General features: G+C 58.4%; 6 protein-coding genes across 6 annotated transcripts; all 6 read left to right on the top strand.

The window, feature by feature from the left end:
* Positions 1-1,110: 1,110 nt before the first annotated feature.
* PSEUBRA_001261 (RNase L inhibitor RLI, possible metal-binding domain protein) lies at positions 1,111-2,172 on the top strand (the record flags this gene model as incomplete). Its single annotated transcript, XM_016434529.2, has 1 exon — positions 1,111-2,172. One exon carries the CDS (start codon positions 1,111-1,113, stop codon positions 2,170-2,172), a length of 1,062 nt encoding a protein of 353 aa, XP_016293930.2.
* Positions 2,173-2,447: 275 nt separating this feature from the next.
* Positions 2,448-3,884, top strand: PSEUBRA_001260 (Nickel/cobalt transporter, high-affinity; the record flags this gene model as incomplete). Its single annotated transcript, XM_059464594.1, has 1 exon — positions 2,448-3,884. One exon carries the CDS (start codon positions 2,448-2,450, stop codon positions 3,882-3,884), a length of 1,437 nt encoding a protein of 478 aa, XP_059321133.1.
* Positions 3,885-5,737: 1,853 nt separating this feature from the next.
* On the top strand, positions 5,738-9,346 carry PSEUBRA_001259 (uncharacterized protein; the record flags this gene model as incomplete). Its single annotated transcript, XM_016434531.2, has 1 exon — positions 5,738-9,346. The coding sequence occupies one exon, from the start codon at positions 5,738-5,740 to the stop codon at positions 9,344-9,346; it is 3,609 nt and encodes a 1,202-aa protein (XP_016293929.2).
* A 690-nt stretch (positions 9,347-10,036) lies between these two features.
* On the top strand, positions 10,037-11,092 carry PSEUBRA_001258 (NAD-dependent epimerase/dehydratase; the record flags this gene model as incomplete). The annotated part of the gene is made up of 1 exon (XM_016434533.1): positions 10,037-11,092. The coding sequence occupies one exon, from the start codon at positions 10,037-10,039 to the stop codon at positions 11,090-11,092; it is 1,056 nt and encodes a 351-aa protein (XP_016293928.1).
* Positions 11,093-11,954: 862 nt separating this feature from the next.
* PSEUBRA_001257 (NAD-dependent epimerase/dehydratase) lies at positions 11,955-13,062 on the top strand (the record flags this gene model as incomplete). Its single annotated transcript, XM_059464593.1, has 2 exons — positions 11,955-12,734; positions 12,868-13,062. The coding sequence occupies 2 exons, from the start codon at positions 11,955-11,957 to the stop codon at positions 13,060-13,062; spliced, it is 975 nt and encodes a 324-aa protein (XP_059320847.1).
* Positions 13,063-14,088: 1,026 nt separating this feature from the next.
* Positions 14,089-15,729, top strand: PSEUBRA_001256 (Histidine phosphatase superfamily, clade-2; the record flags this gene model as incomplete). The annotated part of the gene is made up of 1 exon (XM_016434520.1): positions 14,089-15,729. One exon carries the CDS (start codon positions 14,089-14,091, stop codon positions 15,727-15,729), a length of 1,641 nt encoding a protein of 546 aa, XP_016293926.1.
* Between the last annotated feature and the right edge of the window lie 195 nt (positions 15,730-15,924).

The following is a 15,924-nucleotide window of genomic DNA, read 5'->3' as shown; positions in this document are numbered from 1 at the left end:
CTCTGTGAATCGAGAGCTGGGCTCAGTCATTTCAGCCCGAGGTCAGGCGGAGCGGAGCATACAGGGGATCGTCGGCTGTGATGCGCCAATGCATCTGGCTCTCGACTCGGGAAGGCAGGGCGAGCCAATGCCGGCTACTGAGAGCTCAGGGCGGCAGGGGGCCGTGGCAGCTGTTGAAACCGGTCGGAGCAAGCGGCTTGTGTGCTGAACCTGGCGGTAAGGGCGTTTGTCACTCGATGGCCAGGGTGCGAGACGAGTCGTGTGGAGCGGGCGTAGCGCCTCGATCCCCGCAAAGCCTCGCCTCGAGCAAAAGTAAAGGCGAGCGCCTCCTGACTCACTCACTTGCTCACGGCCTAGGAAGAAAGCATTTGTAACCGGTTAGGCGGTGTGCTGCCTCGAATCCGGCTTTTCCAAAATCGGCCATCCGCATCAGGGCGTGTGGAGAGAACGAGAGAGGGTCATGCGGCCTGATTTCCATTTCCAAAAAGTTGCAGTTGCAGATGGCTTTGCTGCTGTTTTCACAGTTGAGCTTGGATTCATCTCCGATCCGTCCGCGCATCCAGAGACTGCTGACTCTGAGAGCGTGAAAGCGCTTGCTTCAGCTGCACCCTTTGCGCTTGTTCCTTCGTCCTGCGACCATTCTGCGTCTTTCACTAGGTAGCCTCTGCTGGAGCAATACAGCCTCGAACACACGATTGACAGCATGGAGTCGATGCGATCATTCAGCGATGATCATACTGAGCCTGTCAGTCTCGTTGAACAAAGCGTGCTGAGGGTTAAAGCGCAGCCAATCAAGCCGGGTAGAAGCCGGGTGACTGAGTGACCAAAGGGTCTCGAACACCACTCTTCTGAAGTGCGGCCTCAAACGGAGTTGACAGCTTGGATCGCTCTTCGTCTCGCTGAGCCAGCTCACGTCCTTCCAAAGCCGTCTTTTTCTCATAGTGTCGAGTCGCTCAAATTGACAAATTAGGTTCTTCGCGCGAGAGTCACGCCGACTCCCGACTTCTTTAGTTTCAAAATTCTCCACATGCCCCCTCGCCGTTCTTCTCAGCATGCAAGGTGCGGCTGACCACACATCTGCTCATCTTCGACAACGGGCGACAACAGATCATGGGCAAGCCGTCAGCATCTGCAAGAGGTGGCAAGGGGGGACGAGGAGGTGCACCAGGCGGAAGAGGTCGAGGTCGCGGTGGTCGCGGTGGAGGACGCAACCTGGCTGATCGGTATGCATCGGCGTTCGACACGGATAGCTGGAGACCGGACAGCGCCATTGATGGACCACGGCGCGACGACAGCGACGAGGATGAGGTCGACTCCGAGGATCAGGGCAGCAGCGACGAAGAGTCCTCTGAAGCTGGTCCCTCCAGGCACAGATCCGATGACGACGAGCAGGACGCCACAAGCGATCTGGGTGACAGCGACGCCAACTCGATCGATGGGGGCGACGATGTCACCTCAATATCCGTCCCTGTCGCCATGTGGGACTTCAATCACTGCGACCCCAAGCGCTGTTCTGGCAAAAAGCTCTCTCGTCTTGGTCTCATCCAAGAGTTGCGAGTCGGTCAGAAATTCCGCGGCATCGTCCTCACCCCCAACGCAACCCAAACACTCTCTCCTGCCGATGCCCACATCGTGGCCGAGAACGGCGTAGCGGTGGTCGAATGTAGCTGGGCGCGACTCGACGAGGTCCCCTTCGGCAAGCTCAAGAGTCCCAACGAGCGCCTGCTGCCGCATATGATCGCCACCAACCCCGTCAACTATGGCAAGCCGATGAAGCTCAATTGCGTCGAAGCGCTAGCTGCCGCTTTCTATTTGGTCGACATGCCAGCTCAGGGCAGGCTGTTGCTGTCCAAGTTTGGCTGGGGAGAGCATTTCCCAAAAATCAATGCGAGGTGGATTAGAGCCTATCGAGATTGCAAAGATGCCGGCGAGGTTGATGAGCTCAGCCGCAAAATGGTGGAAGAGGACCGACTGGAGAAGCAGGAGCAGAAGAAGAGGTTTGACGAGTCGGGCGGGATACAGGGGACGCTGGATAGAATTGCTGATGAGGCTGCTGCGAGGGACGAGGATGATCCTTTCGGCAGTGAGGACGAGAAGGAGGCCGAGGAGAGAGCGCTCCAACAGGACTTTTCCAAGATTGTTCGCGTCACGGATCCATCAGCGGCCTCCTGAGAAGGAGATCTTGCTCTGTCTTTCATCTTTAGCAAATGCACGCTGACTCGCGCCACCTATTGCCATCGGCATTGCGTCCACATCCCGTCGAGATTCCTTCCTTGCCATTGAAGCACGCCCGATATCAACCTGGATCGACATTCGGCCCTCGATAAGAAGATGATAACGAGTCAGATTGGACCCTGAGAAAATTAAGCTTCTTGGCACCAATACGCTCGGCCTTCACCGCTGCCCTTCGTCTTCCATCTCATCTTATCGGCTCGCCACACCAAAGCATGAGCAGTTGGCGGGAGCGATGGCGGCCAAGTCGGCGGCCGACACTGCTGCTGCGCTGCATCCTGCTCATCTCGGCTGAGCTCGCTGTCAACGCGATCCTCTGGGTGGTAGCAGCCATCGTGTTTCGCCATCGCACACGCTTCCTCACGCTCTCATTGCTAGCATGGACGCTCGGGCTTCGGCACGCTCTCGATGCAGATCACATCTCGGTCATCGACAATGCCACGCGTCGTATTGTCTCGCTCCACTACACCGTCGTCACTGGCACGCGGCCACGGCGGCCCGTGACGTGCGGTTTGTGGTTCTCGCTGGGTCACTCGACGATTGTGGTCGCCGTCATCTGCGCCATTGCCATCAGCTTGGGCATCGTTGATCGACTGGGCAAGATCAGCTCCGTGGGAGGCATTGTTGGCGCTGCTGTTTCGGGGTCAACGCTGTTCCTGTTCGCCATTGTTAACTCGATACTGCTGTACAGCAGCGTCTCAGCTACGCGGAAGCATCGAGCTCAATCCGGATCACCGACGGAGGAGCAGGACAAAGCGACATCCGATGCGCGACTCGACGACGTAGAAGGCAAGCAGCCTCAGAACGAGGACCACCGCTTCCGAGGCATCTTCACACGTCTCGCCTATCCGCTCTTCCGACTGGTCGACCGGCCTTACAAGCTGTATCCCATCGGCGTGCTATTCGGGCTTGGCTTCGATACCGCGTCCTCGATCGCGCTGCTCGGCATTGCGGGCGCCACCAACTCGCAGGTGCAGGATACGTCTCTCGATACGAACCAGGCTATCTTGCCCGGTGATAGCGCCAATCGGTCGGATGCGAGCATCGTGTTGCTGGCGCTGCTGTTCACTGCGGGCATGACGCTGGTCGACAGCTTGGACTCGGTGCTCATGGTGAATGCTTATGCGCCTGGCGAGCTTCTTGCGCCGAGACGGCAGGACGAGGATGGTCAAGCGACATCGAGATTAGCGTGGCTCGGTCGACTGCGCTTTTTCGAGGATGCCTCGCCGCCTACTCCAACAAACATGAATCTTGATGCAACACCACACGAGAAGAAGGACGAGTTGCTCGAGCCGCATAATTCGTCTCTGCCCGAACACGATCCTACCAACGAGGAACATTTGACCGGACGAGGCACATCTTCGACCCTCTCTCACCTCCTGACGCTCCTCTCGATCCTGCTCGCGTTCGCCATCTCGATCATCACGCTGCTTGGGCTCATCGGGGAGAACTGCGATCGATGCGCACGAGCAGCCGCCAAGCAGGACGAGACGCGTAATGGCGGACTGGAAGGCAGATGGTGGCTGTTCTGGCAAAGGGCCAACGACGCCTCTGGTATCATTGGCGCGTGTATCGTGGGCGGCTTTGCGGCGTTGCTGGTGTTGTGGTACGGAGGAAGGGCGTTGCTCAGACGGTACGGTGCTTCGAAGTAGGAGGCGAGCATCAAGCATAGCGCATCGACAAAGAGCGACCAGCTCATGGAACTAAAATGATCGCCTGCAGTAGTTCTGATCGCCTGCGGTCCGTGTGATCCAAGCTCAACGGTGTGAGCAAACCCAAGCTGATGGCGAGCAGGGTCCCTCACCAACCGAGATTTGACCGGCGACCGCAGGCTCGCGGGAAATTCGGCGAAAACTTGGGAATCGAAAAAGACGACAGGCGAGCGAAAAGGAAGGCAACCGATGACTTCACCGTCCCGCAGGCATGGTTGTCATCGAGGCCTTGCTCTTCATGAAGACTTTGCATCGTGCTCGCAAGTCATCCTTCGTGTTCGAGCGCAACCGTCAAGCGCCAACGACGTGACCCTCGTCAAAAGGTTTTGAGGCTACCTAGAAGAGATGAGAAAAGCAAGGTCATGCAACGTGACATTGACGCTAGTGGGCAGATGGCCAAGGGTCCTTGATCACGGCGCGAAAGCAGGATGCCGATTCGATCCCCTTGGAAAAGCTTGTCACCGACGCCGCATCTCTTGGCTTTCCGACACGGACCTTGCTATTGCGTCAATGTCACCCTTGGCAGCATGGTCGGGTGGATGGATTCCTCTTGTTCCGAAAGCCAACGCCGCGGAAAGCGATCGGAACTGTAATGTGACGGCCATTCAGTCAATGAAAGGATGACTCTTCATCGATACACGCCCACAAGATGGTTGTCACGCGTTGCACTGCCCTAGGCTCCTATCTGATGAAGCGCTACGAAGTTGACTTATCTTTGATCATTCTCATGTAGGCTAATTGGCTATCGCTGCTCGTCCGAAGGCTTGTGTGATTGCGCTGGTGCTGGTTAGTGCAGCAAGAGTAGACACGGTTCGACGAGATGCTTCTGTTGCCGCTTGGCAAGGGTGTGGTGAACCCTTCTTTTGGTCGAGAGCAAGCTGCAGAGTGAACAAGCGAGGCCGAAATTTGCGATCTGCGTTGCGTGTTCTCTGCGTCAGAGCGGAGATTGACCAGAGGCTCGAGGCTGCATCAAACTGCACTCGTGCTGCTGCCACGGCTAACAAACCAAGCCAAATCGCACTCTCTTCGGCCAATTTGCATGCATCGAAATCACAGCACAGCACACCGCAGCACAACACACACACACACACACGCACACCGCTGCTCAGGGTCGACAAGGTGACAATCCATTCATTCTCATCTTCCATCCTCCCTCGGTCTCACCTTCACACTCAATCACATCCACCTCACCGTCGTCGCTGCGCATCCATCTCTTCTGCTGCTCTCCTGTGGACCTTGCAAGCATCCTCAATCGATACCCAGTCGCAGTCTCAGTCTCCATCCACTGAGCATTTGCGCATTCGCCTCACTCTGCATCAAGCTGCGCATCTCCGCCGTCTGCGCCATTTCATCTCGCCAACCTTGTCTAGCTCTTGGAACCAAACTTGTTCTCTTCTATCCCTCATCACCTTGCGCAATACTTTCACATTCCGCGGCCTTTTTCGGCGCAAGCTCGCACAACCTTGGCCTCTGCTTCAAGCGTACACTTCGTAACCGCGGCCTGCGCACTCATCACTCTTTGGCTCGGAAAACTCGAGATCCTTCTGCGCAGAGCTTCCTCTTCGTCTCTTGGCAGCTGCGCACGTTCAGCCTAGCCCAGCTGCACTGCAACACGGCTCGTGCGCTGCCACAAACCCATTCCAACTAGCGCACCTGCGAGCCTCTCCCTTATCTCAAGTGCGCAGATCCGCTAGCTCTGCCGCGCTCTCACTCGATCCCCGATCACACTTCTGTCAACGTCACTGCTTGCTTTAATCACAGCCTCGAGCTTAGCATCCGTTGCTGACTCGCAGATGGCGTCGGCCGATCTCGACTCGACTCGGCAGGCTGCGCAGCCGTCCAGTCCATCTCACTCTCAAGCTTCATCGCCACCCTCTTCCCCTTCACAACCGCGCTTCATCAACCTCAACCCCTTCCGTCGCTCCCCTGGCAGCAAAACTACTGGTGGGGGTGTGCTCGCCCATTTCACCAGCTCATCTACCAACAGCACGCCGTCTCACGCTGACGCCAACTCCGAATCCAAGCAGCCGAGACCATCGCTAGGACAGCGCATCACCTCGCGAATCCCTTCTCGCTCCTCGCGCAAGTCAATCGACGTTTCCGCTGCCAACATGACAGAACTCTCCCAGCCCAACCCCAAATTCAGCAATGGCGTCAACGCATATTCACATCAACCAGAGCCTGAGCCTTTTATGGAAGCTTCCGATTCTATCTCGGCAGAACGCGAGCTCGATCCCACCCTCGTACCCCGGTCCGGGCCGCTCGCTTCGGGCAGCACAGCCGCTGCCCAAGCTCATGCTTACTCTCGCGGTCTAGGGCAGCCAACCTTGCTTCCACGACGCTCGCGCACGGTCAGGTCTTCTGCCTCGCCCATTTCGGACGATTCTCAGCCGCTTCCCACCGTGTCGCAGACCATGACGGCCCTCGCCAGCAGCGGCGTCCACCCTGAAATCCTTGGCATCACCAACGATCCCTCAACCATGGAGCTGGCAACGGACACCACCGATATTGTCGCTGCTCCTGTTGCGGTCGCTGAATCGAGCGACGACGGCAACTTCAAGTCCAATAGTCTCGAGGTGGACACCATGAGCGGCGACGGCGCAACGCCTGCCATGACGCCCCCAAGTAAGAGCAGGCAGGCCTCTCACTCCGAGCAGGGTACCGCCGACAATCACATGCTAGCGCGTGCAGCCCAGATGGTCCTGGAAGCCGCCCGTCAGCAGGCTCGTGTCGAGACGAGGAAGAAAGGCAAATCGGCTCCCGCCTCGCCCAAGCGCAGCACCTTCAATCTGTCTCCTATCACCACCACGACCACCAACAGCAGCAACAGCAACGACGAGAGCGCCGTCCAAGCAGCCGGCGCCGACGATGCAAACGACACCTCCGAGCTTTCTCGCACGCCTTCGCAACGTTCTCGCTCCAAATCGGATGCCAGCGAACAAACACAGGCCAAGCAACGTAAAGGCTTCCTGCGCTCCATGAGTTCCAAAGCTCGCCGCAACCGCTCAGGGGCTTCCGAGTCTTCTTCGGCAAATGCATCCGAGACGCCAACGCCGGGCGCCAGCAGTCCTACCGCAGGATCCGGTGCTACATCGGGAACAGTGACACCCGGTGGCAGACGCCGAAGGTACGTCGACACTCGCGACCTCGACCTCTTGGCTCGCGAGCTTGCCGCCGAAGCCATCGCAGAGCAGGTGCCTCAGCCTCCCTTTGCGCGCCCCAGTCGCAGCGGCACTTCCTCACCTCATCGCATCAAGGGCGCCGGCGGTGCTTTCAACGATCCGCGTCGACGCTCCTTCCCTAGCATTCTCGAGGATTCGCCGCTTCAGGATGACAGCATCACCCCCGTCCCTCCACCGAGCAACGGTCTCAAACCCATGACGCCTCTCCACGCACCGCGAACTAACGCACGAGCCAGGGCGGCGGATGGTAGGATCATGCCAGGCGTCGGCTCTTCCGTCATCGCCTCGGCTTCCCACTCGGACCCCATCCACGGTCTGGTTCCCCGAGAGATGTTCTACGGGCTCGGCGGCTCCCCCTACTCGACCCTTCCTCCTCCCAGTGCGCTCTCTAACGGCACGATGCTCGAAGGCATGGATCCCTTTGGCATTCCCATGGCGCAAGACAGCTCTCCTTTTGACGCCACCTTGGCCTACGCCAACAACGCCAGCGTCTACCATTCCCCAGCCCAGATCGCTGCAGCTCGCAACCAGTCGAGTGTCTCGCAGGCGTCCGTTAACGGCAAGCGTCGTCCTGTCCTCACCATGACCATGAACGATCCCGAAGCCGAGATGCAGGGTCTCACCACGCCGCCGCCCAAGGAGTCGATCGGTAAGAGGCTGACGCCGTTTGGCAGTCGGGCGGGAAGCCGCGCAGGCAGCCATGCCGGTAGTCGAGCGGCCAGTCCCAACCCTTCCTTTGTCGATCTCAAGGAAGCCGCCGCACAGCAGCAGACGAACGGCGACCTCGCCGGGGCTGAGCCTGACAACACTGCAACCCAGGCAACAGTGCCCATCGTGGTGACCGACGACGCTGCTGATAGCAGCATTGCTGACGGCAGTCTGCGTCTCGAGGAGGCAAGCGTCTGTGGTACCAGCAGACGAAACTCGATCGCTCCGTCTGAGATCAGCACTCTGCCTGGACTGGCCCCCGCCAAGTCGAAGAAAGCCAACCGTTTCTCCACCATGTTCCGCCGCAAGTCCAAGACGCAGCTTGACACGCTATCGACTGCCACGACGCCATCCAACGATGCATCATCCACAAGATCCCTAGGTGCAACGGCTGCGGGCGAAACAGCTTCGCTCGTCTTGTCGCCCCACTCTGCTGCTGTCTCAGCCGAAAGCGATGCAGACGTGTCGCCCATGGCGTTCCGCACTCTCGATCTCGCGCCCACTCAAGAATCAGGTCGCTCGAGCAAGCCCGCGAGTACCAGGGCTAGCCGTCGCTCGAGTGTCGCTCTCGAGGCGAACGATCGACTAGCTGACAACAAGAAGCCGAAGCGCGGCCTCTTCCGTCGTCTCAGCAGCTTTTCCAGGAAGAAGGACAGCAAGGTCGAGAAGCTCGCCGTTCCGCACGTTAGCACTATGCCCGTGGTGGACATGGAGAAGCTGAGGCAGTTGAGCGAGGCGGAGGATGCCAAGGCTGAACTTGCTGCGAACGGGCTTAAAGAAGATTCTACCTCAAAGGCGAGCAACGGTGATGCGGTCGTTGCTGTCGACGCTTCTCAGAAGGCGGAGGAGCATGCCAAGGCTGATGCGGGACTCACTGCCGCCTTGCAGAAAATGGATCTTTCGAATGCGACCCCGGCCTTGGTGAACGAGGAGATGGCTCAGAATGGATTCGGCACACGATCTGCTTACAAGCTCGAAAGCGATGCTAGCAATGACGTCGATGCGGAGGAAGGCAGGAAGGTGGAGCAGGAGCTGGCGGTCAAACCTGCCAACGAGGAGAACACGGACATTCACAACATCCAAGCTGGACACGGCTCGCAGGACAGTACCGAGGAGAAACTCGGTGGCAACTCGGAGGTGATCGAAGGAAAAGAGGTCAACTGGGATCGAACTCGACTCGGTCAGATCACGCGGAGCGACTCGCAGACGCCCTCTTCGGAAGACTCGTTCTTCCTCAGCAGCGGTCCTAGCGCCACGAGTCGACCAGGAAGCGGAGCGCTGATGAAGCACGGTAGCGAGAGCGCCATGAGCGAGGAGCTGTACACTCCGGACCCATCCACGGCGTACCTCCCGGCGATAAAGGCGGAGGAGGACGCCGCGCTGACCAACGTCACCGCTGCCGCTGCGGCTGCTACAGCGGCCAAGGTCGTGACGGCTGCTCTGGAGGAGAAGCAAGGCCCGGTTGTGACCGCCCTGCCCGCGGATCAGAGTCCCACCGGTGCAGTGCTCTGAGGATGCGAATACACTTTCCTTTCGTCCTTGCGTGCGCGTGTGTGGTTGGATGATCACGAACAGGTGGTGTGCGATTGCACTTGAGTCTCAGGGTTGGCTTTGTTCGATGATGATCATTGCCGCCAACGTCCAAGGAGAAGCGCCCTCCCTCTCGGTCCGGCATTGCTCCAACTTGAGCAATGGTCCTTCCATCTTGCGCAACCGAATCCAGTTCTATCGTCAAGAGAGACAGCGAGGTCCGTGGAGCTGCCAGAGATTCGTGTGCAAGACGCTCAGTGGATGGCGTGAGTGGCCCGTTCGGGGTCCGTGCATTTCCGGCTATACACAGAGAGGGGACATCGGAAATACGGAAAATTCTTCTGGAGATGGCGAATTGCTCGGTGACGTTGTTGGACGTCCATGAGAGGGAAGCATGTGGAGCTCGCTGAGGCAGGTTCGGCGATTCAGCTGCTTGAAGGGAACGGGACGTGCTCAGCTAAGGGGGCCCAAGGGATGAAAGCGGGTGCTGAGGGTATATAACATGGGTTGGTGCGATGAATCAGGTCATCTCCGTGCCACTTGATCAGCAAACCTTGTCTGCTACGCTCGCACATCGGCCTTCAAGTCGATTCCGTCAAGCGTTCGTCTCAACAGAGATCATTCAGGAACACTCACTTGCACGCACCACCCCTCGTCGATTCTTCGTAAAGCATGTCCAACAGCAAAGTGTACCTCGTCACCGGCGCCAACGGCTTCATCGCCTCGTCGCTGGTCAAGCGACTGGTAGAGTCTGGAGCGACGGTGCACGCCACCGTCCGACGCTCATCTTCGGGTGACGACGTCAAGAAGTCCATCTCCTCCACTGCAACAGGCAAACTTCACATCTTCCTCACTCCCGACATTACCACCCCGGGCGCATTCCGTGACGCCCTCAAGGGGGTGACACACGTCTTCCACACGGCCTCCCCCCTACCCGGTGGAGAAGGCAAGACGGATGCCAAACGGGACTTTCTCGATCCTGCGCGAGCGGGGACGCTCACCCTACTTCAGGACGCAGCGGACGCAGAAAGTGTCAAGAAGGTCGTGTATACATCGAGTGCCGCAAGCGTCTTCGATCCGTCCAAGTTGACCACGGGCAACATGCACGATGAAAAGGATTGGAACCCTATCACGTACGAATACGCTCTCAAGGCCGGGGAGGGGTTGAAGAGCGATAAGAAGGACGAGGTGTTGCAGGCGTCCTTTGCGGTTTATACTGCGTCGAAGCGGGTTGCCGAAGAGGCCGCGTGGGACTTTGTCAAGGACAACAAGCCTGGGTTTGCACTGGCTGCTGTCAATCCGGTGCTTGTTATCGGCCCACCTACGTTGGGCGAGGGGCTGAGCGGAAGCAACGGCATCTTTTGGGAAAAGCTCGTCACCCGCCCGGTCAGGGGCGAGGACGCAACCAGTGCCTATGTGGATGTGGACGATACCGTCGAGGGTCACATCCAGGCCATGGAGCGCGCCCAAGCCGACGGCAAACGCTTCCTCCTCACCGCAGGCCAACCGCTCCACCACGAGGTGATCAACTGGGCCAAAGCCAAACAGCCCAGTGTGGACTTCGACAAGGTCGAGGTACCAGCAGATGCACAGGAGCAGGAGGAGAGGCAGACCAAGTTCGACAACGCTCTGTCGAGAGATGTGCTCGGGTTGAAGTATCGGAGTGTTAGGGAGAGCGTCGAGAGGTTGGTCGATTGGGCGGTGCAGAGCGGCGCTGCGAAGGCTTAGGGTTGCGGATTGGATCGAGTAGACCATGTCAGGTGATGTTGGGACCAAAGGATCTGTAGCTAGAGTTCTTGAAAACGTTTTGCGCTTCTCGCTGATTCGGATGTGGGACGCAGTCGAGCCTGAAGGCTCTTTCCGAAGGAGCATATCTCAACCATTAGAGTGTTGAGGGTGCCTTCGTAGATTTGCATGACGAATCGTCGTACGGAGAGGGCGAACACATCATCAAAGCTCTGCTTCAGGTGTAGACGATGCACCCATGCCCTTGTCTCCCTGTCATTGTCGTCGCGGTCCGCGAGGCCTTCATGCCTTTGAAGCAAAAGCCCTGATTGGCGCGCGGCTTGAGTGGGTCCCAACCATCCAGTGTTGTACCGCGCTTCCGTCTGCCTCTGTGCTGTGCTCAAGCCCGAAATGCGAGGACGATGGGGGTTGACCCTTGCATCGCGGCTCTGATTTGCCGGAACCTGCGCGCGTTCCCATTGTGCTCTCGTCGCGGCCGGTGTACCGCGTGAAGTGCCTTTGACGTGCGTCAAGCTTGGCATGCGGATGCACTGTCCTCCTGCGGCTTGTCCGACACGATGCTTGGGCCGCGATCGATCCCTCCTTTGACAACCTGCACTGTCTTTTGCTGAGGGGCCTCTTTGACGTGGGCGTACTAGTTCATGCGTGCACGGCGCCAGTGGGCCGTTTCGAGGTGCGTGCATCGGAAACGAGGCCGTTAGCGACGAAGATGAGGCCCAACTAAGCGGCTGCAAAAGTAGTCGGTGGTCAGGCTACACATCGACTGTGGGCCACTCCAACAGCGATCCGGCAAGCATCACCAGCGAAGGAACTCGCACAAGACTCACTTCGAAGTTTCACCACCATGTCCGACTCGAACGTGTACGTCGTCACGGGCGCCGATGGGTACATTGCGTCTGTGCTGGTCAAGCGGCTGGTGGAATCGGGTGCGCACGTCCGAGCTACTGTCGGACGCGAATCCTCGGGCCAAGAGATCAAAAAATACCTCTCACCCTCTGGCTCGGGCTCTGGCAAGCTCGAGATCTTTATCATCCCAGACATTACGATTCCTGGCGCATTCAAGGAGGTGCTCGAGGGAGCTACGCACATGTTCCACGTAGCTGGAGGTGGAAAGATGGATGCCGAGAAGGACGTTCTCGATCCAGCCCGAGCAGGGACCTTGACGCTACTCAAGGACGCAGTAGAGGCAAAGATCCAAAGGGTCGTCTATACCTCCTCCGTGGCTGCCATCAAAGTCGGAACGAGCAACACGTGCGACGAGACGCACTGGAACGCTCTCATTTCCGACGAAGCGATCCAAGGCCTGAAGAGCGACGATCCGACCGAGGCGATGAAGGCGAGCAGCGCCAGTAAAAGGGTGGCCGAGGAGGCAGTGTGGGACTTTGTACGCGAAACGAACGCTTTTCCGCTGGTGACACTCCAACCGGTGATGGTCATCGGCAAGGCGATGCCCGGTGAAAGCAACGCGCACCTCTGCAACACACTCCGTCCCGTTCAATCCGAGAACGGCACCAGCGGCTACGGGGACATCGAGCATCTTGTCGAAGCGCACATCCAGGCGATGAAGCGCGACGAGGCCAACGGCAAACGGTTCCTTCTTCTCCGCCGGCCACCCGCTGCGCTAGTAACTGATCATCTGGGGTCAAGATCATCGCATAGAACTCAAGTGGTACAAGACTGAGACGCCTCAGGACGTCGAGGAGCTTCAGAGGAAGCAGAGGGAGCAGATCAAGCTCGACAGTATTCGTTCGAAACAGGTGCTCGGCATCCAGTACAGGAGCGTCAAGGAGAGCCTCAAGAGGATGGTCGATTCGGCCGTCGAGAGTGGCGCTGCCAAGGATTCTCCGGCTGGGAGGAACTCCGCTTCCAAGTGGTCTGTAAGCATACACGATGTTTGCGAGCGAAAGGCATGTTCGGGAAGCTCCTCATCAACTCACTCGGACGGTGATTGACATCGAGTGTGGATGCCCGTCGTCAAGCCCGACGCTCGCTTCACGTCAACGATGGTTATTGGGAGACTGAGCGTGGACCTTCGTGATCGAATCAAAGCTTGCCTCTGATTTGCGACGTTGCCGCTTGTCATTGAGGCTGAATCTTGTTGCGCCAAAGGTCGTTCTTACTCGAGCTGAGGGAAGAGATCCTCCAAGGACATCAGTCCCAACCTTGCCCACGCTGCCAATCGTTCTGATGAACTCACCATGGCGGGACACGGCCAGCCGGCCGATCAAGACACGAGAGCACGTTCTTCTGACCAACTTGCAGCTCCGCCGGTGCGATTCTCACGCGGGTTGATTCCTCAGCACACGTTGTCGAGCCGGCGGCCCCACCGCTGCACATTGTGAGGAGGGACGGCGAGCACGTGTGCTGCTCCCACCCCTCTACGCTGCACAACCGATTCATCGGAACAACCAGGGCCACCATGCGCACATATGTTTGTTCAACAACAGTCTAGACAGTGCAGCCGGCGGCCTTTGTCTCGTCACCGTGCGCTATGGTATGGATGCACAAGTCTGCCGCGGTCCGCAGACTTGTCTCGTTTGGAGCGGCCTTTGTCCTGCCGAAAACTTTGTCCACGTTCTTGAGAAAATTGAGACTTTTTTCCCGCGTTTCTTGCCAGATCTGGCTGCAGATCATCGAGAAAAAATTCGCCGCACGGCACGTCAATCAGTGCGCACGCAGCAAAGAGGGTGCACAAGCGGCTTTCACATCGGCCGTTTTCGAGGTGGGGGGTTGCGAGTGGGGAGGCCGCCGGTCAAGGCCGTTGGTTACTGCTGCAGCAAAGACCTCGCTTAGACCATGATCTCGCAAACGAGATGGGAAGATTTCTTCCTGCATGGATGGGGAGTGGGTTGGCCGCTTGTGCACTGTCCGCTTCCAGTGGCTCGTGGATGTGGCGAGGGTGGGAGGACATATATAATCGAACAAAATAACGAGCCTACAGCCTGGATAGCCTCGATCTCCCTTGGGCCAACGCAACGATGCAGCTCGCACTCAACTTCCTAGCCCTCCAAGCCCTGGTGGCGAGCGCCGTCTCGGCGGCCTCGCTGCACACCCGTCAGACCAACCGCGTCGCCAACGACACCACCCCCGTAGCGTCCATCAGCCCGTCCGACCCGTTCCCGACCAACGTCGGCTACCCTGGCACGCGCAAGTACGGCCCGCCCCCCTTCCTCGCCGTCACCGATCGCAAGGAGGGTCAGCTTTCCACCTCGATCGACACACGCTGGACTCCCATTGACGCCGAGCCCAGCTGCGACTTCAACATCTTTGAGCATCTCGGGAACGAGTCGCCCTACTTTAGCTCGCCGATCTTCTCTTCGTTCCAGCAGTCTCACTCGGTTCTGCCGGAAGGCTGCACCGTTGAGCAGGTGCACATCCTGCACCGCCACGGATCGCGATACCCGACCTCGTCGACGACCGAAGGAGCGCCCTACTTCGGTGCGGTTATCGCCAACGTCTCGCGCCTCACCAACCCTTCGAGCAACTTCTCCGCCAGCGGTCCGCTGAGCTTCTTGAACAGCTGGAAGTACGAGCTGGGTGCCGAGGTGCTCAACGCGGTCGGTGCGCAGCAGCTCTTCGACTCGGGTGTCCACCACTACTACCAGTACGGCAAGCTGTACAACGAGACGCACAAGCCGGTGATCCGCACCACGAGCCAGCAGCGTATCCTCGACAGTGCGCGATACTGGACGCTCGGCTTCTTCGGCTGGGACGCTCCGTCCAAGTACAACCTCGAGATCATCCTCGAGGGCGGCGATGGACTGGGCACCGCAGGCGCGTTCAACAACACCTTGGCTAGCTACGATACGTGCAACAACAGCGATACGATCACGGTGGGTGACACCTACCTTCGACCTACGTGGGACGCCATCTACCTGCCCAAGCCGCGCGACCGCCTGCAGCAGTACGTCTCCGGGCTCGAGCTGACCAACGAGATGGTGTACGGCATGCAATCTCTCTGCGCCTACGAGACGGTTGCGTTGGGCTACTCGAACTTCTGTGGCCTGTTCACCAAGGACGAGTGGGAAGGCTTCGAGTACGATCTGGACCTGCAGTTCAACGGTGATTATGGCATCATGAGCCCTAACGGCAAGGCGCAGGGTATCGGATGGGTCAACGAGTTCCTCGACAGGCTCGAGAATGCCACCTGGAACGCAGCGACGATTACGACCGAGAACAGCACGCTGGATAGCAACCCGACCTACTTCCCGCTCAACCAGAGCATGTACGTCGATTTCACGCATGACGATATCATCGTCTCGGTGCTCACGGCGTTGAACTACACCCAGGTGGTCGGCGACTTTTTGGATCCCACCTACGCCGATCCCAGCCGAACGTTCGTGCTCAGCCACATCACGCCGTTTGCAGCGAGGCTCGTGTTCGAGGTGGTCAGCTGCAAGGGCAAGAGGTACGTCCGCACCAAGCTCAACGAGGCTGTCATTCCGTACAGCGGCGCCGAGGGTTGTCCGGCTGGAAAGGCGCTTTGCCCCATCGAGAGCTTTGTCGGCTTTCAAAAGGAAAACGCGTACAAGGACGCCAACTTCAACAAGGCCTGCTTTGGGGTCAACGGCACCGATTTCACTGTCACTGGACCTGTCCGCAACGGCACTGTCTACTAGAGACGTCACTTTCACCTCCAGAACCTTGAATCTAGGATGCTCACTTTGAAAAGATCACAAGTCGGTGCGTGTGCGCGAGAAACGTGAGCCCAATCTGCGTCCGTGAGTGTACGAGACGTGGGTGAAGAGGGCAGGCGGAAATATCTGACTTTTGAGCGCGAGTCAGGAATGCGGGGCAGACGGCGGGAAATATTC

The sequence above is a fragment of the Kalmanozyma brasiliensis genome (assembly GCF_000497045.1).
Source record: "Kalmanozyma brasiliensis GHG001 unplaced genomic scaffold PSEUBRA_SCAF13, whole genome shotgun sequence".
In the NCBI taxonomy this organism is placed as follows: domain Eukaryota; kingdom Fungi; phylum Basidiomycota; class Ustilaginomycetes; order Ustilaginales; genus Kalmanozyma; species Kalmanozyma brasiliensis.
The sequence above is the reverse complement of the archived record's forward strand: the minus strand, read 5'-3'. Positions and strand labels throughout refer to the sequence as shown.